Raw genomic sequence first — 27,577 nt, forward strand, 5'->3', positions numbered from 1 at the left:
TTAATCAGCTTTTCCAGAGACTAAGAACTTACAGATGAAATTACTGGAGCTGTAGGCTGTAGAAAAGAAAGTTAGAAACTGTTTTCTGCACATGCTATGAAACTGTAACCTAATACTCAGCCAAATCATGTAGCACGCCCGGGGTCAGCTGCAGAAAGTATACAATTTAGCTCACCATAAAGTATGCACCTAAACCACATCAGATAAATCATATCCTACAAATGCCCTTATCCTCCGCTCCCAACGATGAAGGCAGCCACACATAACTAACTCAGAAGCAGCTGCCCATGCTGTAGACATGGGAAATGCGAGAAGATGAAGCCCAACTGTGGGGAATACGAGGACACAAGATGCTGCACCAAAGGGAACAGACTATTCTGGAGTGGCAGGAGAGAGACAAGTACAACCCATCGCAGCATGCTTTGCAACGCATACAGCTTAGCAGAGTGATAAAGCATAAGCGGACAGCAGCAATGGAAGAATCTATGCCTTTTATTTATTTATTTCAGAAAAATACTTTTGTTGAGTTTATCACGAAAGTCATTTAACAACAAACAACAAACAAACAAAATCCATACAAAAAAACTTAAGTGACAGGAAGAATGAAACAAATGGGATAAAAATATCAGAGACTGTTACTTCCCCCCCCACCCCTCCAAAATTAGGAAATTTGCACTAAAGCATAAATACGGAAGAACAGAATTTTTCCTCAAGTTCCTTTGCTGAAGTTTGGTCCGTCAAGTTCAACATATTCAAAGAAAAACTACATGCCTCTGCCTGGCTTTTACAGCAGCTATTTTTCCCCGCTGCTGGCAAAACCCCACACATGGCCCCGAGGCGAAATAACATACTTCACTGTTTGAGTATAAAACCCACCAAACAAACCGTCTTTTACACACTCATGGAGTTCACCAGAGGGCTGTAAATCAAACCCCATAATCTCCATCTACTATTGACACAAGTCGGGGTCCAGCTACCAAGACTTCATCTAAGGCAAAAGACAGAGGCTGCTGTAAACCCCCATACACTGCAGCAAAGGCAGGGTAGCTACAGGCTTTAAAAGTCACTTGGAGACAAGGGGGAGGCATCCTAGAGTAGTCGTTCTTCCCTCCAACCAGGAAGCCTACCAAAAATACATTTTAAAATGGTGAGTTAAGGGTAAGGGGACCTATAGGGGAACTGGAACTTGTCTTCTTTACTACTAGCCCAAACATGATGAGTAAGAAGAAAGAATCCTAAACAAACAAACAACATAACACAACTGTAATGCCCCATAACATGAGTCACTCAAAAATTATATGTGAAATGCTACATCTGTTCTTCCTCTGCCCCTTTCTCTTCCCAAGCCCATTCCCCAACTATCTAAGACAAAAAGAGAGAACTACTGCTGGTATTTCACAGCTCTTCTAGGCTAGGGCAGGAAAACACTATGCTTCACACCAAAAATCACAGACTACTCAATCCCCAACCTTAGGCTGGATGATGGACACAGACTACAAAAGCAGCCTCAAGCCCATAGGAAGGGTGCAAGCAATAGCGTTACACTGGAAGTAAAGACTTGCAGTTTTGCACAGTCTCTAACACTTTCTGCACTATGTTGAATTGAGAGCTCCTGTTTGGGGTTGGATCTTTTTTTGCAGAAGACACAGGGCTTGACAAGATGGGGCACGAGAAGAGCACCCACTCAAGGAAAATGAGCTTGCGGCATCTTTGTACGCAGAGCGGTCAAGGAAAGACTGGCCGCTAAGGGCTTGCAAAGAAAATACTCCGTTTGGGAAAGAAAAAGCTCTTTGGGCTGAAGAGAAGGCTCGGTCTGCTGAGAAATGACAAGGACGTAGAAGCAGTTACCACGGGCTTGCGGCTGAGGGATGGTGCTCGCACTAGAAGACAGAGACAGAAGCAGCCCATGGCAGTCCCTCCAATGGAGGGTGGATTGCAAACCTCTGGGACGACAGAGCATATTGCCTCACAGCAAAGGCTCAGCTCAAAAGAAAAAAAACAAACCACAACTTGCCATGTTTGGGTATAACAGAAGGATGGGGATTTCTGAGAACTAAATATAGGGGAGGGCAAAAAGCGCCCCATCATCACTAGGTTTAAAAAAGAAAATTTAAAAAAAAACCATATGGAAATGCTTCCAAAACAAACTGTCCCTTTTACTGGTAGCTCTATCAAAAAAAAACCCAAAAAATACATAGATGTAGCATATGTTGTACATACACTGTAAAGAGGGAGGGCGTTCAGCTACTGATTTAGTACACAGATCAAGCGTACGAGAGACTACATGGCAACATAAGGCACTTGGGATCCAAAGCATAATTAGCTACTGTATGAAGACGCAGGATGGTGCAAGTGGAAAAGCTGCCTGAAGCGAAGGAGGCAGGAGGAGGAATCATTCAGCAGCCAGCTTTTTGGGGGACTGTATGTGTCACCTGTTAACAGAGTCAATACCTCAGCTGCTGCGAGGCACCGGCTTTGCAGAAAGGACCGGCTGAGGCTCTGGAGAGATGCCGGCCAGCAGTCGCTCTCGATGGGCACGGGGCAGTGGATGGGAAGAGGCAGGAGAAAGGAAAAACCTCTCAAACTAGACCTTTTCCATCTGCTCCCTAACACAAAACTCTTTTCCCCCCTCTCGCCACATTGCACTGCAGGTACTGTCACTGCGTCTGTTTGAGCCAAGATGTGTATTATCTACCCGGCAAGGGCTATGAGGAACAATCGCAAGATACCACCAAGGGCTCTGCTCCGAAGTCTCCTTCCTCAGTTCCCCTGAAAAAGGGAGAATGCCTCTCCCGGAGTCCTGCCGACACCTCTTGCTTGGGACTCAGAGGTCGCGGGGATGGAGGAACAAGTGGAATTTGACCAACTGTCCTCGTGTCCCTGCACATTTTCTCCCTCTGGTGCCCAGTGTTAGCTGGGGCTTAAGAAGGAGAGGGGGGAGGAAGGGAGGAAAGACACCTACTGAAAGAGGAAATAAAACTGACCCAACTCAAAGAGGGGCAGAAAATCAACTGTCACCCATTCCCCAAAACACGAATGATGCAAAGGATGACTGCGCTAGCCTCAAACTAGAATTGCACTCGTAGAGAGCCACAGTTCAGCTTCCCAAAGGGCTGAGCAAGAGGCACACCAAGGACCACATGCCTCCCTCACCCGCAGGGAAGGTGGACCTCAGTCCTGGCTTGCGTATCGAAGAGCACTTGAACTCCTTGCAACCTCGTGCCCTCTCTTCTCGCCCAACCGAGGGAGCACACCACTCGCCTGCTCCTGCCGTGGTGAAGGAGAACGAAAGCTACAGCCGGCTTCGCTGCACAAGAGGCACCAACAGCAAAGCCCAGCTACAGAAACTGCCCCGGAGGAGAGCTGTGGGGTGACAGGTGCCCGTCTACTGCACGCCTCCCAAATCCAGACTGGTGCGTGGCACCCCGAAGAAGCTCAGCAAGCTGGCACTGACACACAAAACCCTGGGCAGGAGATGCTGCTCCCCAGCAAAGAGGCAGCAGGGGACTGAGCTGGTGGGATCTGGGGTTCCCATGAATCTCCGGCCACCACGTACGGGTGGCAGCGGGCAGGAGCAAGAGGGGAAAGTGGTCTGCAGCAACAGATGGCCTCTGAGGTAGATTTGAGACAACTCCATCTGCCAACAGCTATGCATCACAGGTCAGGCTTTTCCTAATATGCAAGCTGCTCCTTGCAACCCTGCCTTCCTTCCCCTTCCCTGTCATCTCATTCACAGCTCAGAAAGGGATGAAGGGGCTAGGTTTTTTGGAAGAAACCCTGCATTTGATAGCACCTTGGATGGATACGAGCTCTGTATCCTTTGGAAAAAAAGACTGAAGCTGGTGACTGCCGACGGCACGGCTGGACTGGTACGGTAGGGGTGAAGAAGGCTAAGGCGACAGCATGAGGCACCGTCCCATTGATGCAAAACCCTTTGCAGCAGCCAGTTTGCTCGTCTGGACATGGTCACGAGCCATGAGAACACCAGGTCCACGAGGCACAAGCAAGCTGGCAAAGGGCCTGGGCTGACAGGAGCCAGGCCAGTGCTCAGAGCGGGACAGGACTCAAAGGTTTCACACGGACCTGAGGATGCTGCTGCCCCACGACAAGGCACTGCGAGCTGCAGAGCCCCGAGCCCAGCTCTTGGGGCTGGGAGGTCCAGAACAACTACGGGGTAGCTCACCTCCTGCAGCCAAGAGGGTAAGAGGGACCCAGCTGTACCAGAAGAGCTGGAGCAAGCAAAAGCTGGAAGGTGGGTCCTATAGGAAGAGGGAACTTCTCTCCCTTCTCGGCTGCCTGGCTCTCCAATATTAGCTCAAAACCAGGGGCTGGAGGAACCCCACTTAACCAGAAGTCCACCATGAGACAAGACACGGTTGAGGTTCCTCCCTGAGACCCTGGTCTCTATTTGCAGCACCACCATCCTGTGGCACTTGCCAAGCACTGGCCAGACGTGCCCCTGGAGAGGCAACCTTCGCCCAAGAGCACCCCTGAGCCTCAGGATCGCAGAGCCCCAGCACATTCCCCCAGGAGCCTGTTCCCATAACAGACACATGGTGCCTTCAAGCTGCTGTGGCCCTGACCCCAGGGCTCAGGGAAGCACCACGGAGAGAGGGGAGGAACATGCTGTAGAAATAAAAAGGATTGTTTGGAACCATCTACGATGCATTTGTAACAATAACCCAAAATAACCAAACTCTAAAATAGAAAAGAAAAAAATTGCACGCTGATTTACGATGAAACAGAGGAAGGTAAAACCAGGAGGGTTGGAAAAGGCTCCTACGAGGGGAAGGGAGCAGGGGAAAGGGACCTTTTTGGTTTTATTGCAAATGGTTCAAGAGAGCCAGAAAGGAAGGGAGGAGAGCGAGAGACACCTTGGGAAGATGACTGGTTTCCAAGCCGTTCAAGACGACGCTTGTGAGGACTGGGAGGAGGGGCTGCTTCTTAGTCCCAGTATCTCGCCCTCCTCCCCAGGAGACAACCCTTGGCTTCTATGGCGATTTCAGCTTCTTGGTTCGCGGCGAGGTGCCGTTCTCTGCTTTCACGACTCCATTTTCATGGTAACCTGGGGATGGAGAGAGAAAACTTTGTCCCTTGCACAGGCCAAAACCTTAACCCTCTTGGGGCTGGCCCACAGACATGGGGAAAACCCCCACCATGGCACGACCCTGCTGGGGACCCCCCGGGCTCAGCACAGAGCAGGAGGCACCGCCGCAGCATCGCCTGCACGGGCAGCAGCCTGCCAAGGGGATGCTGAACCACAAGATTGATGCCTCCCACGGTGCCACCCCACGGCACGCCGGTCCCAGCGCTCACCCGAGTCCCTCTTGAGCGGCTTGGCTTGCTGCTTGGCGCTGGCAGCGGCTCGCTTCCGACTGCTCTGCTCGTTCCAGTACTCCCGCCAGCGCCGCAGCTGGAAGTGGATGAAGCGCCACATCACCGAGGCCTGGAAGAGGCACACCAACAGCAGCACACTCATTCTGGTAGGGGCAGAGAAGAGGCAGGCTGAGAACAGAGGAGCGAGGCCACCACCAGCCCAGCCTTCCACCTACACCAGGGCCAGTGGCCAAGGTCCCCCTGGGCGGCTGCACTGAGAGACAGAGGCAGGCACCATCCCTCCAGCCACCACCTCCGCTTTCTGCCATCCCCTGAGCTCAGGGCTGCCACTTCCCTTCCCCTCTCCACCACGAAGCTCTCAGATACTCAGGGCATTGCTGACTTGTAAGTCTTTAGGGCAAGAATGGATGAATAGGATCATCCCAACCAGCACTGCCCAAACCACAGTCTGCATGGTCAAGGTAAGACGTCCCCAGCTGCTCTGTACAACTAAAAGGTGGATGTGATTGGAAGGGAGCTAAGAAGTCCCCCAAATTCTCAGGCGTGCCAGTAGTCCATAGTTCCAAAAAGCTTGGGAATGACTAGGCACCTGTCCTAGCAACTTTTGAACTGAACCTACAGCTGCTGTATGGGTGAGAAAGGCTCCCAGTCTTGACAGACAGACTGCAAGGCGTGAGGAACCCATCCCATCCCGTTTCCCACGTCAACAAGTGGTAAAACATGTCCAAGCAGAAGGGAAACAGTCTTTTCATTGACCACATCCCTGTAAGCACAGTTACAAGTGCAGAAGGGAAAGCCTGCAAGCCTTTCTCTAAGATAGGCTCGTGCTTTATAAACTTCACTCAATGAACAACTCATTTGCTGGCTTTTCCCCTCCGTCATGGCTCTGTAGCCTTTAATGCCTCCTCGCTCCCTCCACACCCTCCCACTTCACTAGGACCTTCCCTAAAGGCAACCCAGATCAGATCCCCACTGACATATCCAAACTTCGCAAAAACCACCTTGGGATAACACAACCAAGGAAGATACAGTAGGGGACATTCCTACCTGAAGAGGACATTGTTGAAGAGAAAGCTGAAGAAGTTCCCTCGTTCGGGGTCGAGGGCCTGGTTCTCCACCCGTGGCAGCCCAAAGCCGATGACGAGAATGTACAAGGTGAGGGTGAAGAGCCTGGTGACCACGAACACGACAGCCCAGACGTTAAACCTGCGGGAGGGCAAGCAGAGGTGTCGGCAGGAGCAGCCTCCAGCACTGAGCTGGAAGGTGAGAGCGAGCCCCCCGTCACACGGACAGCTCTCCTGGGCACCAGAGGAGGGAAGCCATGGCCAGCTCATCTGCTTACAGCTTCTCGTTGTTCTCATCCGTGAAGTAGACCAGCCGGGCCATGTGAAAGAAGAATTCGGCTAAGTACTGCAACAGCAAGAGGATCAGCCCCAAGCGGGTTAAGCTAGGAAGGAAGGGAAAGAAAAAAGCATCACTGGGCTGGTCAACTTCGGTCCTTCAAACGCAGCTATAGCATCTCCCCTGCCATCCCTGCGCTGCAGCAAGCACCAGCCCAAAGCCGGACTTCTCCGCAGCAGCAGGGGTAGGGACGGGGGAAATCCACGTCCCCAAAACATCAAAGCAGCCCAAACCAGTAGGAGAGCTGGGATGGGTCCGACACAAAGCCCTAACCACCGGCATTGCTGCTCTGTGCACACACCCAGAGGAAGGATAGAGTTTGCCTGCCCATGCTGTGCTGGGAGAGCACCCCAGGGTGCTTCCCACACCCAGGGGAGATGTACCCATCGGCCTGTGTTTTGGGTCCCTGGTTAACATTTGCTTTGCAACGTCCTGCGAACAGAGACTGCCTGTGCACTCACGTAACATCGCTGAACTCCTTCAAAATCAGCTCTGTGGGTCTCAAAACTAACGGCCTGCAGTTGGGAGGTCAAATTCAATACCATCTGCTTTTTAAAACACTTGCCTTTACTCCCTTTGAAGCCCCCCACCCCACTGAGGCTGCCTCGCACTGCAAAAGAACCTGCTCAGCCCCATCTGCGGCGCGGGACGGGTTGCTGAGGCAGCCGACTCACTTGAGGAGGTACGCGCCGGTGATGTGCACCAGGTAGAGCGCGATGCACCGCAGCTGGCGGGGGATCTCCTCCTGGCAGGGGCAAAAAGCTGCGTTAACCCCTCGCCCCTCTTCACCCACCCTCTCCCAAAGCTTGCTTTCCCCAGATTAGGTGGGCAAACCACCTCAAGCATCCCCAGACTGCGTGGAAGCGCCTGCTTGGCTCTCACCTTGCGAACTTTTTGGAAGTAGAGCTCCGGCAGGGCATGCAGCCAGTATGCCAGCTGGCACAGGTAGAAAAACTTCACCTGGAACCTGAAATGCAGGGATGAGCCGCGTGAGCCAGCCCGGGGTATGGCAGGACCCTGAGGACACGGGCAACAGGGAAAGCGCCCAGCCACACAGCACCAGGCAATCTCTCCACTGCTTTGAAGCCATGGGATTTAGAAGGCATCATTTCTGGGTTGAAATTACATGTCGAGCTGGGCCAGCTGTGCCTGGAGTTTATCCAGATGCTTGTGCCACGGTCTCCACGCTCTCAGCAAACCTCACTCTTGCAAAAACCCAAGAAGGGAGGATTATCCCCCACTTCGTTTCTACTATGAAAAATGAACAGCAAAGTGACTTGTCCAAGGTGATGCAGGCAAGTAAGCAGCCAGGATGAGTAAGCAAGCCCGCACAGCCTTCCTCATGGAGGAAACTCTCTGGGAACACCCTCCCCGGGGCCACAAAGGAGATATCCCCTGTCCCCCAGGATCTCACTGCGTCACCCTTGGAGCAGGGTGTGTGCAAAGGGTGCTGCGCTGTCAGCACCCTGCTCCCAGCCGCAGGGAAAACCGTATAGAGGAAGGAAGTGGTCAGCCCGAGAACAAAATGCCCTTGCAAGTGCTTACGGAAGATAAACGTGCGGGTAGTTTTCCCACAAACTCCGGGGGTTTGATATGTATCCTTCCTGAAAAAGAGAAAAGATGCAAGCTTTCAGCAAAAGAAACAGGCAGCGCATGGTTACAACGGGGCAGGCTACAGCGAAACTAAGAACCGAGGACGACACCCGAGTCCTTTCAGCCTGCGGTAAAAACCGTGTCCCCCGCACAAGCCGGGGCTCAGCCCTCAAAAGCTCAGCCACATTCATGGGTCTCTAGCACCCCACTCAAGTTTCATGAGGCCCCCGTGTTTGGGGGGGTTGAAGCCTGCTTGCTCGGTTGCACAGAGGGCCCCAAGTTCAGGATAGGATGCTCTGGGGTTTGGGCAACGCAAGAGGGATGCTCTGGAGGTGTGGGGGTGAGATGTTGGTAGCACGGCTACAAGCAATCATGTGTGCGGCCCAGGGGGGCTTCTTCCCCACCGGCATTTCCAACCCAAGTATCACTTAAGCAAAAAGAAGTACTTCTGAAGAGAAAGGGGAACAGAAAACGCCTACAAAAATAATTTAATATGCATTGCATAGTTTCATTATCCACCTGCCTGCATTCCCCTAGAGCCTCTTGCCTTATGCTTGCAGGGCAGATTACAGGATGGGGCTCCGTTCTTGTTCCATGCTTGCACAGCTCCTGCCACAGGGATGCTGCACTGGACTTCGCAAAGAGATGTCGGCAAGGAAAATTCACCTTGCCCAGGACCTATCTGTCACCGTTGTCCGTGCCCTGTCTGCCCTAAGCCCTTTTTTCGGTTGGGGGAGCCCAGGGGAGGTGCAAGTTCTGCAAAGGGTGACCTGCTCTGCACACGTGGGGCATTTGGGGAGCAAATCATGGCAACGTGGCTTTGCACAGCAGGCTGCAGCCCCAGAGCTGGCAAGGGATGGGTCTGACACTGGGCGAGGGCAGCCCAGAAACAGCAGCATCGACTGTTTTGCCAAAGCTTCTCTCCCCACAGCCCTACGGGGCCGGAGCAGTGCCAGCAGATCCCCAGAAGTGCTGGTCTGGATGGAGTAGCAGTCCTCTAAGGAGGGCTGGCAGGACCCCCCGAGCATTGGGGAGGGGACCTGCCCCCGAGCATCCATCCCCAATGCCACTGGGGACCACAGCTGAACCCCAATGGCCACCGGGAACAAAGCATCAGCATCACTTCACACTGCCAAAACAGTCGTATCTCTCCGCCACTGCCTGTTCTTCCCCCCCTGCTTCCTCTCAAAAATGAAACATTTCCACTCCCAATTTTTCTCTCAGCAGTTATGGGTTGAAACATCCCCAATGCAATCCAAGGCACAGCGTGGATTCCCTGCTCCCAGCATTCCCCTCACCGCCAGCTCGCCGGGAGAGGGATCACAGAGGGAGAGGGATCACAGAGGGAGAGGGATCACAGAGGGAGAGGGATCACAGAGGGAGAGGGATCACAGAGGGAGAGGGATCACAGAGGGAGAGGGATCACAGAGGGAGAGGGATCACAGAGGGAGAGGGATCACAGAGGGAGAGGGATCACAGAGGGAGAGGGATCACAGAGGGAGAGGGATCACAGAGGGAGAGGGATCACAGAGGGAGAGGGATCACAGAGGGAGAGGGATCACAGAGGGAGAGGGATCACAGAGGGAGAGGGATCACAGAGGGAGAGGGATCACAGAGGGAGAGGGATCACAGAGGGAGAGGGATCACAGAGGGAGAGGGATCACAGAGGGAGAGGGATCACAGAGGGAGAGGGATCACAGAGGGAGAGGGATCACAGAGGGAGAGGGATCACAGAGGGAGAGGGATCACAGAGGGAGAGGGATCACAAGAGTCTGCCCATTCACCCCACATCCCTGTAAAGAGCATCCCAAAACCCCACGGCACTGAACGCAAATGAGGAGGAAAATAAGAGGTTGGGAAGGACGGCAGGTCCCGGAGCAGTGGATGGAGGTGACAAGGCTAGGCAGGATTTCTGGGGCCCAGCTCCGAAAGTATTTTACAGCCCATTTCCTTGTTCCTCGCACAAAGCAGGAGCAGGATGTCCTGAAACTGTCCTCACTCCATGGCTGGAAAGACCCCCCACACTTGAAAACTACACTTGCTGAAATATGCCCCTCTTGGCCCAAGGGCTGGCACGGGACTCTCTGCTGCCATCGGGGTTTTGCACTCCAGAAACCCCAAACCCCTCCCAGGGAACCCGAAGTCTGGTGGCCCCGTGCCTTACCGTCACCACGACGTACAAGCACCAAATCACGGAGGTGAGGTGGAAGGCAACCAGCTGTCCCGATTCATTGAACTTGCTGTGTTTGACCTTGGAGAGATGGAGACGCCTGTTGATTTTCTGGGAAGGAGCAGAGGGAAAGAAAAGGAACAAGAAAACATGAGCCACTGGGTCAACAACTCTCCCTCCTCCTCCTCCCCATCCCAAGCAGCCCCCAGAGACGAAGGCTCACTCATCACCACCTCAACCCCCAGAGCGGCATTAAATTGCAGCAGGACCATGTCCACCCAGGGTACTTGAGATATTTTGGCAACTCGAGATGCTGAACAGCACTCACGTCCAGGGCGTACTCCTGCACCACCGCATGCAGGATGATGGCGATGAAGATGTAGAAGAGGATGGTGACCAGATCCTTCAGCCCGTAGTGATACTGGACCAGCTCCCCGTCTGCAAGGAGACCAAATGGTGGGTCAAATCCTCCTGACCCAAACGATTTCCAGGTAAGGGCTTAAGGGTTAGTGGAAGTTCAGGGGGAGCTATTCCCAACATGCAGCTTGGACGGGGCCACCAGAGAGATGGAGGCAGAGAGGTCGTGACTGTGCCGTGGTTGCAGGGCTGGGAAAAAAGGCTCTAGCCTGGGTCAGTTCATTGGCAGGGGGTGGATGGTTTCCCCTCTAGTAGTTACACACCTCAAGGGAGATGACACTCAGAGGACACTTCAAGCTTCTCCTGCCAGATGAGGGGCTGGGGACAGCCTGGCTGCAGAGATGGGAATTTATCAGGGACGAAGACACAGAGACAGCGCTGAAGCAGGTGATGGGCAGGCAGAGCTTGCTCTCACCCTCAGGGACACCCAGCTAGGAGCATTAGGGCTTGGGATGGGATTTCCACCCCCCCGGTTATCATCCAACACCCAGCCTCTCCCACTCAGCCCCGAAAGCTGCTGGAGCAGGACTCAGCTGCCTAAATGGAGATGCCTTGTGCTATTAAGAGATCCGAGACAGCGGCATGGCGCTGGCGGATGAGAAATAGGACCCATGGGAGGTCCTGCTCTTTCAGTGCAACAGGAGACCCAACAGCACCCAAAATACCCCAGACGTCTGCATTTAGGAAACTATTTGCAGCCCTGAAGCTTACGGGGAAGAAGCAGAGTTGGGAAAGCTGCTGTCCTCGTGGCACTCTGCAGAAAGCACGGCGACGCGAAGCTCAGCCCACCCCCAGCTGCGGCTCTCCCTTACCCTGATCCTGACCATCCTCTCCTAATATCAATGCTGGGAAGCGATTTGTCTGTCGCCAGCCCTGTTTACCCTTGAGCAAAGCTTCAGTCCAGATTTCTAAGATTTGAGGTACAAGGAATAAGGTTTGAATAGGATTTATGAAAACACCTGGTGTAAGGATGTGAAAACACCCGGTCCTTAGGAGCCTCACGGCTGGGTGCTGTGCAAACCCAGAGGTAAAAACATTGCCTGTAACACAGAGCTCATAACCCCAGTGTAAGATAAAAGATAGGATTGTAAGTCTGAAGAAAATACTATTATGCACCTGTGCAACTGCTCTGCCTCTTCTCTCTAGGGCATTTCAGAAGCTGTTCTAGCCATGTGTGCGCTGGGCACGGGAGACAAGAGCAAGATCTGCCGGCTGACAGGCAACAGCATCCTTGTGAGGGATGTGAAACAGCCTTGGAAAAACTCAGGTGAGCAATAACCCATCCTCCAAGCAGGCTTGCTGCACCAAGGTCTCTCTCCCCATGGCCCCAGCTAGCTCATGCCCTGTATTGATAACACAATACCTGGTCCTGGTGAGATGATTATGCCCGTCCCCCCTGAGACTTCTAGTATCAGGAAAGAATAAGTCACTTAACACCACAGCAACGGCAGTTGCCTGGACCATGTCATAGGGGAGCACGGATCACAATTTAATCTGGAAGCTGGACGATTTCTTCAACCATGACATGAAAAGGTCTGCCCTTAAAATCTTTGATCTTCCGCGTGTCTGCCTCATCATAGTTTCACTAATCCCAACAACCCTGCTCTTCCCTTGGATGATTACTCAAACACTTTTAATTAACTGCAGTTTTCTGCCACCAAGCCAGGCTCTGTGCCCCAGGCGTTTGGCTTGTCCTGAGCCCAGGGCTTTACCCAAAGCACCTCCCGCTGCCCCCATGCCGGTGCCTGGATCGCTGCCAGCTCCAGAGGGGCTCTTGGCTAGGAAGGTAGCTACTAGCAGCCAAAATACAAACAGGGACCGAGCCTCCAGCTGCCTCCTGGGGCATGTCCTCTGGTCCATCAGCTCGGACCTGCATCAGCTCAGAGCCTCCTTGGATTATTCTCCATGTGCTGAGACCGTAAGCTGCCCGGAGCGGGGATGCTGTGCACCATGTGCACCTCTGCACCCTCACCTTGTGCCATCCCCAATAAATAAAGCAAGAGGGGAACTACCTGCGCAGCTCCTGTCGCTTAGCAAAGAGCTAAATCCCTCCTGCTCCTCGGCAGGGCACAGAGCTACTCTGGGCACGCAGTCAGGCAATCTGATCTTGCCTGACCAGGCTTGGAGGAGGATCCTCACCCTGCAAAGCGCACCGAGAGGCTGCAGAAACAGGGTAGAGAGGAAGCCCTAAAGCACCCTGGAAAGCATTTCTTCCCAACCCCAGCAGCACAGGGGCTGGCAGACCCAATCAGCATGCTCTGAGCCTCTCAAACTTTGCTTTTCCCCGACATTTCTTATTTTTAAAGTCTCCTTTTCTATCAGACAAGGGCCTGCACAGTGTGAGTTGGAAGAGGGTGAGCCCAGGCCAGCTGGCAGCGAGGGTCTGGGGCAGACCACGACTCGACCCTCCCCTTGGGGTGTCTGTGGCGGCAGCATCTCTTACCTGCTGTAGGCACGCTAACGTTATACTGAGGTAAGATAAACAGGAACGCAGTCTTGGCTGTAACCTGTCAAAGACACACAGAGAGGGAAAAAAAAAAATCAAATCAGTTGTTGAATCCATTCTTCTTCCACCATTTACTCCCCTTTCCTACTGCGCTGGGAAAGGCAAATCATCCAGGGAGATGTGCAGGCACCGGCTTCAGTCGCAAAAACGCCTTTCAGCAAGGGGATTGCTAGGGAAGAGGTTTGCCAGCAGGGACTTGGGATTTGGGAAGGAGAAAAGGGTGGCTAAAAGAGGGAGAAACCTGGAAAAGTAATGCAGCTGTAAAAGCCATCAGCCAGCTTGATGGAGGAAGCTCCCTGCTTCCCCTCGAGGACGAGCATCCCTCCAGTAGCACGGACCATCGTCATGTGTGACCCGCTGCTCGGGGAACACCAGGATCCTGACCCAGCAGGCCATTTGTATTAATTAAAACCATCCCTCATTCCCATCTGCTCCAGGCAGCCACGCCAGGACCTCAGCCCAGGTAGGGATGGCAGCACCCAGCACCTGAGCAAGCTCAGAGGCTGCAAAGCCCCACGGGCTACGCGGGGATTTAGACCCCACATCTTTGTGGGGACTCCTCTAATAACAGCAGCCACGGGACCGGTGAGGCCGGACCCCTTTAGAGACCGTGCAGGCGCTCACAAGGGTCCCATGGGGCAGAGGAAAAGCAGCTTTGGCCACACACAAGATCCCAGCCACACGTCCAACATCACAGGTTGGCCCACAAAGGGAAAAAAACAGCCTGGGATGAGACATAGGTCCCCTACAAACCAGGGCTACGCTGCTCGCTCTTCATTTATTACTTTTAATTCGAGGGAAAGATCCCCGCAGCAGCAAAGCAGGAGGCTTCCCAGTGCCGCAGCAGAGCCGAGCATCCCACTGTATTGGCAGGATGCCCCAAAGCAGCATCTCCAAGACCGATGCACCCCCGAGCCGGTACCGCAGCAAAAACCAGCGCACAGATGTCCGACACCAACCTCCGGCCGTGCCCTCAGCCTGTCCAAGCCCACACTGGCCGCAGGTCACCAAAGATTTTTAGTTTTCCGATGGCTCCTCACCTACCCCTCCAACAAAGCAGCTTCGCAAGCGCCCAACCTCATACACAACCAGCCCAAAAAAATCCCGTGCCCATCAAACACCGATGGAGATGAGCTGCATTTCACACAGACGTCGCTGCAACCGTTTCAGAGCTGCAGGCTATTAAAATCCCAGCTGGAAATATTGCCTCACGTCTTCCAGGACGTAGCTGCAGGGGGGGGACACGGGGGTTTTGCCAAGCATTCCCATCCCACCCCCACGAGCATTGAGCAATGGCCAGCGGCTCCGCTCCGCCGGCACAGGCAGCGCTGCCCATCCTCTTGCAGCCTTGGCCAGGGGAAAACAAACTCCGTGGCATGTTTTCACGATGTTTGGGGATTATTATTTTTTTTTTCCACTTAAAAAAAGAAATCTTACCCGTTGTGCTCTGCTTGTGGAGGAGTAGATGCGAGAACTCTGCCGAGGGAGGCAGACCATGGGCAGAGTTTGGGGTGGTAATGGAAAAAGCACATCGCCTGGCCTCACGCTGGCTTAAGGAGATGCTTCTGGCTCTTGCAAACCTTGCTGGCTAGGAAAGCAAAGCTGCTTCATCCCAGAGTGGTACAGCACAACTGGGACCCGGACTTTACATCCAAACCTCGTCACAAGCTGGCGCAGGGCATGAAACAAATCCACGAAGTTAGCGGTGGCCGTGACACTGCAGGGATGGGTGGCCGTGTTGCGGATGTGCTGACGGCAGCAGGCACTGAAGGTTCTACATCCTACCCGAGTACCTGGGTGACATCCAGAGGTGTAAACTGCTGGAAACAAGACATCATCTCCAGATGAAGACTCCTGACCTGCTGGAGGGGCCAGAAACCAGATTTGTGGGTCCGAGAAAACGACCCTGCAGCATCTCTGGGGTAGGGAGCAATGCCCGCACGGTGCTCAGTCCCAACACCGTTTGCAAAGACTCCTAATCTTCTTTTCCGAAGGGCCTGGCAGGAAGGTTTCCTCCATCTGCTCGAGGAACAAGCAATGCTTTGTCCCATCTCCACACCTGCCTTTGCTTCCCATGAGCCAGAGGACCACCAGCAGCTTCGGGGGCCACCTCTGCATCCCTTCACCCCTCCACCTTTCACGACAGAGAGGTAGCGGGTTGTTTCCTAAAGCCTACGTAAAATGTTTGACAGCCTAAGGTAAATGTAACCTCCCGGACATAGGCAGACTCCTGACAGACCAATTTCCAAAGACAAACTCTTCTCCATTTGATGGATGGGGCAGCCCAGACCTGCAACCACTCACTAAGGGTCACAGCGGCAGCTGCGGGGGCCAAATTTGAACCTCAGGGCATCCAACCTCCCCATCCACCTCTGGACATCTCACAGACCTTACGTGGAGGGAAGGTCTCCTCTTGGGCATCAAAGGAGTTCCTTTCTCATGCGACCGGTCGGGAAGTGTTCACACCGACCACGGAAATGCCTGAACATGTGCAGGATTTCACCCTTCGCCCTGGCGCGGTCCCTGCACACACTCCCCTGTAGGCATCAGCAGGACTTTAATGGCCAAGGCAGCACTTTCAGAGGTGGGTCCTTGGCCTTCCCAAGGGCTCAAAAGACTGGCTGCGTCTCATCTTGTGAGTGCTTACACCTCCATGCTTTCCTCGCTGCAATCGCACAAGAAACAGAACAACGCGCTTATCGTCTGGCTTAGCTCTGTCCTCCGAGATGCACCACCCATGAGGGCACCAGGGTCCTGATCACGCCACACACCCTTGGCCGGGTCACCTCCACCTCCCTGCCACCACTGCGAGGACACCTCAGTTCAGATAGGAAAAGAATTGTGGTTTCCAGCAGCGAAGGCAGATGGAGCACGAAATGCATGGGACGAACCACCCTGAGCAGGACGCTGGTGACATCTCTCCATCCTTGAAGGTGAAGGACACCCTTCACGTCCACGGAGGGACCCGCGTCTTTTTGCCATAGCTTACAACACGGCCCTTACCAGTGGGCACGGAGGGATAGGTGACTTGATCAAGGTCGTAACTGAGCTCCATCAAGTGAACATCAAGCTCCAAAATCCCACCCCACAGCATCTCCACCACCACATCAACTGGGAGCACCCACAGTGCACCCATTGCTGTACAACCCTGCGTAGCATATAGAGACAGAAACACCACCGAGCAGCTTAAGCCGCCTGGAAAACGGGGAACACTTGAACCATAACCTCCAGCAATGCCACCTCTAGCTCCCCTGCAAGGCAGAAACCACGTTTCCTTGGCTCGGGAAGGAGTGACGAGCACCGGGGATGGCAAAGCTTTAGAGATCGCATCGAGTGTTTTGCAGGCGGCCAGAGAAAGGAGAAGTTTATAACGGGAAGAGCAACGTGAGGATTATTCAGAAGCACAAGACGCTCGCTGTCTGTTTGCTCTGAAACAAGATGCTGGTAAGGGAAAGGAAGCAGCAGGCACGCTCCTGCCTCGCAGGGCAGCGAGCAGAGCCGGAGCCGCCGCAAAACTGCTGCAGGCAGGGGCAGAATTGGGCCTCTCCAGGTATTATTATATATTTTTGGTTATGCTGTGAGGCCACCTCCTCAACCTGCTTCTTTGGTTTTCCCCTCTTACCTCCAGCCTTTTCTCAAGGCAGCCAGAAGTCCAAATCCTACAGAGCATCACCATGACCCGGGTGGGGATTTTCATAGGGTGGAAGAGGGATTTGTCTGCATGGGACAAGCTGAGCAGGGACCATATAGGAAAGGCTGTATATTCCTCGTTCGCTCCCTGCCCTGCATTAAGGGCACCTCCATGCAACCCACCACTGCCCAAGGGGATGAGGGAGATGCTCCTCATCCCAGCCTCATCCTGCCTGGCAGGAGGGATGTGCTTGAACCAGCTAAATTTGGGAAGCAGTTGTCCTCGGGACTTCTACAGCCATGCAGAGGGAACAGCATCTTCAGCAGCGAGCACGTTCCTGGTGATTAACAACACTAACCCGAGGACCAAAGGGCAGCCGGACGGTGAAGAGGCAAAACTCAATGTGTCCATCAAGACCACAGTTTCCTGTGACGCTCAGGGCAGCCAGGACAGGGCTCGGGCTCTTTCTCATGGAGCAATACAGTTAGAAATCAAATCAGCGCATCCACCTGGCAGCCCTCGATGGCAGGGCAATGGATAAAGCCAAACAATCCCAGCACTACTATGCATTTACTATGCATCTATCATCCACCACTATGCATCTACTCCCCAATAATGCGGTGACCAGAAAAATTCCCACCCCTGCTAGCCTGGAGTTTGCTGCCTAATACAAAGCAGCAAAGCTCCCCCCACCCTTTTTAGGAGACGCTGCGTTTTTTCCCAGCTACGAAACGCTGTAAGAGTCCAAACCAGAATCCCAATTCCACTTTTGCAGGCATACAAGCGGCTTTTAATAAAGGCATCTAAGCACGTGCATCCAGGCAGCTTAGCACCTCTCCCAAAATCTACCCGCTGCGGCTCTCAAGCCCTACAATTTTCAGGAGCAAGGGATAATTTTTGAGCATCCTTCGCAGAGAAGTACCAGTTCACTCTATGAAACCCGGTTCCCTTCCCAAAAGCCTCAGCCTGGTGGGATCTGCAGGGTCCACGCTGTCTTCACCCCAGCCGGGAGCCCCCAGGCACGCAGCCATCCCCACGGTCCTGCTTGGGTTAAAAGAAGCTTCGGAGGAAGGAAGCGGCTCCAAAGCTCTGGCCGGGGGAGGCTGGGGGAGTTTCTGCAGTCTGAGCCGGGAAAACATTTCCAGAGCTTGAAAAACAACTCAAACTAATTAAAGATAAAATGCTGTCCGAAGGCTTTTCTCACAACTTAGGGGGATATTTTCCCCCACCAGCCCGAGCGTTTATTGAAAGAAAATCTTGTTGATTCACGGTATGGATTGACACAAGCCCTATATGTAAACTAAAGACCAAACTTTGGACCAAAGCCTTTAAAAGTAAACAGCCAGCTTCGACCAAAAACCCTCCCCGAGGGCGGCACAGCCCCTCTGCTTGCACCCACACGCTCGTCCCCCAGCACCACGCGATTATCATTGCCTCACGCTCCCTCCCGTTTATTCCCTTTTTAAAAGCAGACCAAAATTCTCCTTTTCCCCCCCGCCTCTCCCCCAGCTATTCAGCCCTTAGGCCGCCCTCGTGCCTCAGTTTCCACACCTGGCAAAGACCGGGAAAGGCAGAAGCATGGTTTGTTTTCCCTCCTTAACGATGGGAAGGCCTTAATTTTTGCAGAATACTACGGAGGGAACCGGGGAGGGGAAAGTATATTTAGCAGGAAGCCTGGAAATAGCAGCTCATTCGTCAGCCGCCTTCGTTTGACAGTGTCACAACCCGGTGTTTGGGAGACCGTGACTCACTGCCGTGGCTCCAGAGAAGGGGAAAGCCTGGCAAGGGCACGGCATCTCTTAAAATACAACTTGTTTTAACTTTATTACCATGACCCCATGCATAAGCATCAGGACCTGTCCTCTGCTTTGCCCCTGAGCTTGTGGCAGCCAGTTCGGGGCATAAAGGAGAAATAAGATTGAGCCTCAGTTTCCCCATCTTACAGAAATTATGTCAGCAGCCCCCATCTAATATAGAACCCCCCCAAAACCACCGAGGTCTCCCCCAAACTCAACCCGAGTGGAGGCTGATGGATCCGACACCGCGCACAGGAGCCGTTCCTGCCGGGACACGGGTCACCGGGCAGCTGCAGGTTAACCCAGCCTGGCCTTGGCTTCATTTTTCTGCAAAGCAGGGCAGAAAACGATATGCAAAGCAATTTCTGCGTGAGGATGGAGAGCACCTGTTTCTCGTTTCTATACGCGGTCACTAAAACTTTTTTTGACCAAAAAAAAAAGGGAAGATTTTTCTTCCCAGGCTCCAGCTCGCTCGTGGATGGAGCAGCCACGCACACGCGGCAAAATCCCTCCCTGGCATCAGGCAGACGTGCACCGGGCGCGTTTTCACGCCCTGAAGGCTTAGGGCTGGCCAGGAAGGCAGAAATCCCCGCAGTGCCCAGCTCAGGATGGCTCCTTTTGGGGGGACCCCCTCCAAGCTCTGGGCTTCCCTCCCTGAGCAATGCCATGATCGTCTTAAACACACAAGACACCTGAATAATCAAGTCCATCACATCCGTAAGACCGGCGAGCAGCCTCCTGCCATGCTCTGTGCCCCCAAATTCCCTCCCCGGTGCCGGGACGGTGCTAGCAGCACAGCCGACAGCGAAGCCAGGCATCAAGCGAGATGCGAACGGGATCTCCATCACAACTGGTACCCGCTCCCTGCTGCAGAGAAATTACCGGGCTGGTGGAGCCCGTTGATCTGTGTGGATGGGGAAGAGGTTGCGCACCCAAAAGGATGCTCAAGGCGTACCTCGCACCGCGCTTGGGGAGGGGGAGACCCGTGGCAGCCCTCGAGCATCACTGTGAGCGTGGTGCCGGAGCAAGCAAGCACTCAACTCCTGGGGGCTGCCTGGGAAAAGGTTAAAAATCCCGTTTGTACCTCCCCAAAGAAACCTTCCCTGCAGGAAACGGCCTATTGTGAGCAGGATTTGGCCGCTTCCGCTGAGCCTGACCTCGGCCCGCAGCCACTGGCATTGGGGAAGGTGGGAGCCCGGCGGCGGGTTGGGATGCAGGGCGGCGAGGAGGAGGAGGAGAAGGGATGGCAACATGTCCTCCCTACCATTGCAGAGGAGGCGCTGAAAAGGCATTGAAAGGCAGAAATATCCAAGCTGCCACCAAAACTCACCGTAGAGGTGGTGCAAATGGGCACGGATGGTTTGGAGGGCTGGGAAAGAGCAGAGCCCGATTCTTCCTCCAGGGAAAAAGAAAGCAGAAGGAAGAAATAAAACAAAACAAAATAAAATACCCACAAGAACCAAAAGAGTTGTCCCAAACCCCACACCAAGGGGAAGACGAGGGCAGATGCTGCCAAGCGGGGACACAGCCGGGCGGTGCAGAGGGAGGAGCGCTGAAAGCCACCCCGGCACGGCAAGTGCCATCTCCCCGAGGTCTGCCGGGAGAGCGATGGCACCAGCAGGAAATTGCTGCCTCTCAGCAACCAGGGGAGATTTTAATTAAAAGACATTAAAAAAAAAAAAAAATCAGAAACTCCACAAACCCCTCCCTGCCACCACCTCCACGGGGGGTTTCATCGCATCGCATTTCAAATCCGCCCTCGGAGCATCACATCAACCAAAAGCCCTCACAGCAGCGAGCCCGGGTACCACCTTTCCGGGACGGGGTTCCTAGCATGCAATCACAGGCACCAGCACCCCGAAAAAAACAGCTGCGGGGAGAAACCCAGACAAAGATGCAACCTCAGTGACGACTTTTTTTTTTTTTTTTAAAAGTACGACTACGAAACTTGCAGCCCAACTTTGCAGCATTTGCATGTGGTTTTGGAATACAGCTGGCCCTCTTGGGTTAGTTTTGAAACCCGCCCACCCCTTAAATAAATATATATATATGCACAAACACATCGAAAGGGTTTTGTGCACTGGAAGCGACTGCTCATTCAATGCATTTGCAGGAAAAAAAAAAAAGGGGGGGGGTGGAAGAAAAAAGAAGGGGGCTGCCACCGGGAGGGTATTAAGGAAATGGATTTCCTCCTCCTGCGATTTGCTACAGAAGGAGCCTTTCCTCCTCCGCCAGGCCCCCCGGCCACCCCTTTCCCGTCCGGATTTGCTTTGAAACGTGGCACTGCGCTGAAGGGGAGGGTTTGCGTGGGGGAAGCTGGGGGGGGTCCGATCCGGCCGAGCCACTGACCACGGCTCGCAGCCGCCCGAGGTGCCTCCGCGTAGGGTGCCCGGAGCCGAGCGAAGCTGCACGGCAGTGGCCTCCAGCCCTCCCCTGTCTCCTCCCCGAAAGAGGAGAGGAAAAAGCAAGCTGGGAGGGAAGGAGACGGAGCAGGGGGAGAGCGGCATTCCCGGCATGGCTCTGCACGGCGCTGGGGCGGCGGGGCAGTGGCCTTCCCGGGGGGCTCCAGCCACCCCGGCTTGGCGAAGGTTCCCCATGGAGGAGCCGGGGATGCCTTCTCATGGCCCGCGGCGGAGCGGGATGGCCGGGATGGGGAAAGGCCGGGGAGCCGCTGGCGTCTGCACGAGGCCCAGGAGCCCCCGGTGCTCGTCCCACGGCGCGGGGTCAGCGGGCTGCGGAGAAAACACCTGGAAAAGGGCTAAGGTTAAAAAAAAAAAGAAAAAGGGGGGCAAAAAAATACTACCCCCATTTCCAATAGCTGGAAATATGGGCGAGGGCTTGACTTCTCCCTGCATGTGGCCGAGGGGCCGATGCACCCCTCCGTGCTCAGGAAGTGGTGCGGGGCAGGGACGGTCCCCAGCAGCAGCAGTGGGTTTGCAGGAGAAGGGGGTTCGCCCCCCCGTGCCCCCCCTTCCGCAGCTGGGGACCCCGGCCAGGGCTGGGGGTGGCAGAAGGATGCACCACCCCAAAAACCAGCGCCAGGCTGGGTCCCCACGGGGGTTTTGGTGGGGGACACCTCTCCGCTGCTGGGAGAGAGATGGGGAATGAATGGGGCAGCACTCAACACCCCCAAATGGAGGGGTCCCGCACCCCACAGCCCCCTCCCCAAACGGGATGGGGTCACCGCGCAGGGGTGCAGCACCCCGGACACCCCCCGAACAGCAGCAGAGCCGGGGGGGTGGTGGGTGGGGGCACCCCGTGAAGCAAATGGGGGGGCACCCGCGACGTCCCGCCCGCAGCGGGGGTGCACTCTGGGGACACACACACACACACACCCCCCGCCCGTCCCGGGTGGGGGTGACCCCGGGGGGGGGGGTGTGTGTGGGGGGGTCTCCCCGCGGGGCCGTCCCCCCCCGGGGGAAGGCGGAGGGGGGGTCTCACCTCGAACATGAGGGCGATGAGGACGCTGAGCACCAGGCAGAAGCCGATGTCGGCGTGGTTGTGGATGAGGAACTCCTGGCTGAAGAGCGGGTGGCTCTTGGCCCGCCGGCGGAAGGCCATGGCCGCGCCGGGAGGGGAGCGGAGCGGAGCGGAGCGGAGCGGAGGGGGCGCGGGAGCCGGAGCCGCCGCCCGCCACCCCACCGCCGCGCAGCGCCGCAAACTTCCCCGGGCCCCCGCGCAACTTCGCGGAGCTCCGCGACGGCCCCGCGCAGGCGCCGCCCGCGCCGCCGCCTGACCCCTCCCCGCCGCCCGCCCCGGCCCCGGCCCCGGCCCCGGCCCCCGCCTCCCGAGCCACCGCCTCCCGAGCCACCGCCGCCCACCCCGTCCGCACCCGCTGCCCCACCGGCGCCTCGGCGCTCCGCGGGGGCGGTGGAGGCACCCACCGGTCTCGGCGCCCGCCTCCCATCCGCGCACAGCCGCCTCTGCGCCCACCAGCTGTGCGTGTCTGGGCGCCCACTCGCGTCTGCGCCCACCTACAACGCGTGTCTGGACACCCACTCGCATTTGCACCCACCTACAACACGTGTCTGGACACCCACCTGCATCTGCACCCACCTACGATGAGTGTCCAGACACCCACTCGCATTTGCACCCACCTACGACACACGTCTGAACACCCACTCGCATTTGCACCCACCTACCATGCACATCTGGACACCCACTCGCATTTGCACCCACCTACCATGCACATCTGGACACCCACTCGCATCTACACCCACCTACCACATATGTCTGGACACCCACTCGCATCTGCACCCACCTACCACACATGTCTGGATGCCCACCTGCATCTGCACCCACCTACAACACGTGTCTGGACACCCACTCGCATCTGCACCCACCTACAATGCGTGTCTGGACACCCACCTGCATCTGCACCCGCCTACAACGCGTGTCTGGACACCCACCTGCATCTGCACCCACCTACCGCATATGTCTGGACACCCACCTGCATCTGCACCCAACTACCATGCACACCTGGACACCCACTCGCATCTACACCCACCTACAACACGTGTCTGGACACCCACTCGCATCTGCACCCACCTACCATGCGTGTCTGGATGCCCACCTGCATCTGCACCCACCTACGATGAGTGTCCAGACACCCACTCGTATTTGCACCCACCTACCATGCACATCTGGACACCCACTCGCATCTGCACCCACCTACAACACACGTCTGGACACCCACTTGCATTTGCACCCACCTACCATGCACATCTGGACACCCCTCGCATCTGCACCCACCTACCGTGTATGTATGGTCACCCACTCGCATCTGCACCCACCTACTGCGCATGTCTGGATGCCCACCTGCATCTGCACCCACCTACCGTGCGTGTCTGGACACCCACATGCATCTGCACCCAACTACCGTGCACATCTGGACACCCACTCACACCTGCACCCACCTACTGCACATGTCTGGACACCCACCTGTATCTGCACCCACCTACCGCGTATGTCTGGACACCCACCTGCATCTGCACCCACCTACCGTGTGTGTCTGGACACCCACATGCATCTGCACCCAACTACCATGCACATCTGGACACCCACTCGCATCTGCACCGACCTACCGTGCGCGTCTGGACACCCACCTGCATCTGCACCCACCTACCGCACGTGTCTGGATGCCCACTCGCATCTGCACCCACCTACTGCGCGCGTCTGGACACCCACCTGCATCTGCACCCACCTACCATGCACATCTGGACACCCACCTGCATCTGCACCCACCTACCGTGCATGTCCAGACTCCCACCCGCATCTACACCCACCTACCCTGCACATCTGGACACCCACCCACACCTGTGCTTACCTACTGTGCACATCTGGATCCCCACCCATGTCTGCACCCACCTGATGTGCACATCTGGTTACCCACACACATCTGCACTCACCTACCGTGCACATCTGGACGCCCACCCACACCTGCACCCACCTCTCCGTGCATGCCCAGCCACGCCTGCACCCGTCACCCACCTGTGGCCCAGCACCCACCTCCCGGTGCGCACCCTGACACCCCACCTGCCTCTGCACCCCCGCGCCGAGCCCGCAGCCCCAGCGCTGAACCCCAAATCTCCCTCCCCATTAACCAGGGAGAGGCCAGAGGCGTGGGGCGTCCTCCCCATCCCATCTCCTTCCCAAACCCGCATCCCGGCTGGGGCTGGGGAGGAGCGGCCGCCAGATGCTTCGCAGCGGGAGAGATGATTCAGTCGAGTCTCTGGGGCAGAGCACTGGCACCTTCGCTGGGATTTATTGAAGCCCGTCCCCAAAAAAGGCCCCCAAAGCTCCCCAGGGAGCCTGAGGGACATTAAGGGGAGCGGGCAGGGCCCTTCGGCGGCCCAGAGGCAGCTTTGCTTCGAAAAAGCAAGGCACGAAGAGGGCTTTTCTCTTAAAGATCTCCCTTCGAGCAAAACAAGCACCGGATCCTTTAGCCTGCAGGATCTGGCCCAGCTCCTCCAGCATCCCTGGATCCCCACGGATCCCTCGCAGCCGCAGATCCCGTCCCGTGGCCGTTGGGGAGGATTCACGGGAGGGAGGAAAAGCTGCTCCAGCGCGTTCGAGGGAACTGAGCCGTCTCAAACATGGTGCTGAGAGCACAAAGCGTTTTCCTCCAGCCAAATCCAGCACAGGAAGCACAGTCCCTGGGTTCTCATTAAGCAGTCGGTCGTATTAGGCAAGTCCTGATTAGCCGTGTTTACCCTCCGCAACCCCCCCGTGTTATTGTTTAGCCTTAGAGCAATGGGCACGGAGATGCAGCCTGGGCCAAGCCATGTACAGGAATAGTAAAGACACCAAAAAGGGATTTGAGGCAAATCAAACCTGTTTAATTAGGGGGGGAAAAATATCCAAAGTTTCAATTCGGAAAAAACAAGCAAATAACAACCACCCCGGGACAAATACTTACATTTTCTATAATGTCCAAGTATCGTGTTCCAATATTTTTGGAAGTGAAAAGATGTTTTTCCAGGTAAATCTTTCCTGGGTTAGTTCGGAGGGGGTTACATCATCTCGGAGCTGGAAGGAATGTTTTTCACTGTGTGTTGAGAAAAACCGACCCCGAAACCTGGCGCCCGTGGGCAGAGCTCAGCAGTCGGGCTGCAGAGGGAGGCGGAAAATGGTGCTGCTGGAAGGTGAGATCCCAGCGGGATGCTGCCAACCCTCGTGCCCTGTCAGAACCTTTCCAATCCGCTTTACTTTATTTCACCTTGAAAGAGGGACGAGAGTGACCCATTCAAAACAACAAGCCGAGGGGACGGTGCCAGCGGGCTGGACAGCCACGTCCCCAAGCCCAGGCACTCACCTGGGTATTGTTTAATTTATTAGGGACGTAGCCTCCGTTCCTGCCTGTTCCCTCTTTTTTCCAGATCACCGGTGAGCTGCACAGCCAGTTCTCCTCGGGAGCCCGCGGGTCACTCCCTGCATTGTCAAAATTCACCGTCGATTCCTGCTCTCCGCTCCCTTGCTGCCCTTCCGCAGCCCGCGAGAGCTCCTCTCATCGGTGGCACTGAGCTCTCCTGGGCTGGGGCACGAGCCTCCGCCTCTCTGAAGTGCTGGAGAGCGTTTCCTTAAAAAACAAAAAACCCAAAAAAGGCTCATAGGAGGCAAACGAGCAGAAATCTTCCATTCCGGGGTAGGCGAGAGCGCAGGATGATGTGGCCAAGCGTGGTGGGATGGAGACATCCCCCACTCCAGACCTTCTGCGGGTGGCTGAAGCCCAAATGTTGGTGATGAGCATCCCCCAAGGCTGGGCAGATCCTAACATCTAGCTCAGGGTAACATAACTCACCTGAAAAGAGCTTCAGGGGAAATGCTGAAGAAGTAGCAGAGGGTCTGGTTGGGTATCCTCAAGCATTTGGGACACAGGGAGGAAACATCAGCCGGTCCCCCCGAGCAGTTGGTTCATCACTTTTCTCCAGCTGCAGTTTCTCGTGCAGCTTCACGCCCTGGGTTTGCATCAGCCCAGGACCACGTTGCTCCACGGAGAGCAAGGACCTGGGCTTTGTGGGACCTCTGTGCTCCGTGGGTTGATGTGAAGACAGACCAGAGCGGGGAGTGACCATGTCACCCGCCTAGGCGCATGTGCACTGCTCCACGGGTAACGCCGACGAGTATCAGGACTCGGTGCCGCGGAGGCGACAGCTGGAGCTGGTTCTACCAAACCAGCAGGTTCTCACGCCGCGTCCAACGCGGTCAGTGGCAGCTCCCTTTTGCACACCCACCTTTGGACCTGAAGACACCGTGGGATATTTGCAGATGGATATCACCCTTCCCGGCCCTCAATACTACCTTGGCGAGACCCTGGCAGGGGCTCCCAAACTTTTCCCCATGGCCTGGTGATGCCCGGGGAGGTGGAAAGAGCCTCCTGCAACCGTGGCCACATTCCTCCAGGCACTTGCCGTGCACCACATCGGCCACCTCCAGTATCCCAGAGCCCCCCATTTTGCTCCCATCGGCTCCCACCTGCGATGCACCATCAGCCCTGCACATCCCTCTCCTCCCATAACCCGGGCCCTGGATGAGCACGAAGTGTCTGCAACAAGGCGTCCGCTTTTGTGGCCTTGAGCAGCATCTCCCTCTGGTGGCTAAGGAACAAGGAGCTATGGGGGAGAAACACCTCCCCAGCGCGACTTCTTTGGCCTGGCAGCGTTGGGAAAAATCTGGATGTGCACCAGGTCATTGGGGCATCTTGAATTCCCCCCTCCCGCAGAGATGGGAAGGGTGGGGAGGGGTATCTGGAGCTGTGATTTCCAGCTGGACAGTCCTCCTACTCCACACAGGGCTTTAGATTTAACTAAATATACGTAATTTCTCTAGGTAGAGACCTGTGGTTCAGCAGGACTCGGACCCTGGGTGCAACAGGGCTCTCACGCAGGCTGGAAGTCTTTAAGAACAGATAATCCACATTATTTCACCTCCTGCTCCCGAGGAGAAGGTGAGGGGGAAGCACAGAGGGATCTCACCAGTGACCATCTCGCATTATCAGGAAGCAAAGCCATGGTAACATGGCCCCCATACCTACACCCCCATCCATACCCCAGCCATCATGCCCCCTCCAGTGCTGCCCCCAGAGTCCCCACTCTCTTGGCCACCCCTCAATCCATCTCACATTTCCAAAACCACCTCCTCCAGGGTCAGAGGTGTCAGCTCATGGTGCACCTCCAGGCCCTCTGTGCATCGTGGATGTGCTCTGAGAAATGAAAGTCCTAGGGCAC

At 55.5% G+C, this 27,577-nt stretch overlaps 1 protein-coding gene across 1 annotated transcript; it reads right to left on the reverse strand.

Annotated features, from left to right (window-relative positions):
• Positions 1-472: 472 nt before the first annotated feature.
• TRAM2 (translocation associated membrane protein 2) lies at positions 473-22,435 on the reverse strand. Its single transcript, XM_059834754.1, is given in 11 exon segments — positions 473-5,065; positions 5,317-5,474; positions 6,367-6,543; positions 6,680-6,784; positions 7,413-7,483; positions 7,621-7,705; positions 8,284-8,342; positions 10,496-10,612; positions 10,830-10,939; positions 13,362-13,425; positions 22,293-22,435. Coding segments are annotated over 11 exon segments (1,140 nt in total). The 5' UTR covers positions 22,413-22,435; the 3' UTR covers positions 473-4,991.
• Positions 22,436-27,577: the final 5,142 nt, after the last annotated feature.

Source organism: Gavia stellata, chromosome 2, assembly GCF_030936135.1.
Source record: "Gavia stellata isolate bGavSte3 chromosome 2, bGavSte3.hap2, whole genome shotgun sequence".
NCBI lineage: Eukaryota > Metazoa > Chordata > Aves > Gaviiformes > Gaviidae > Gavia > Gavia stellata.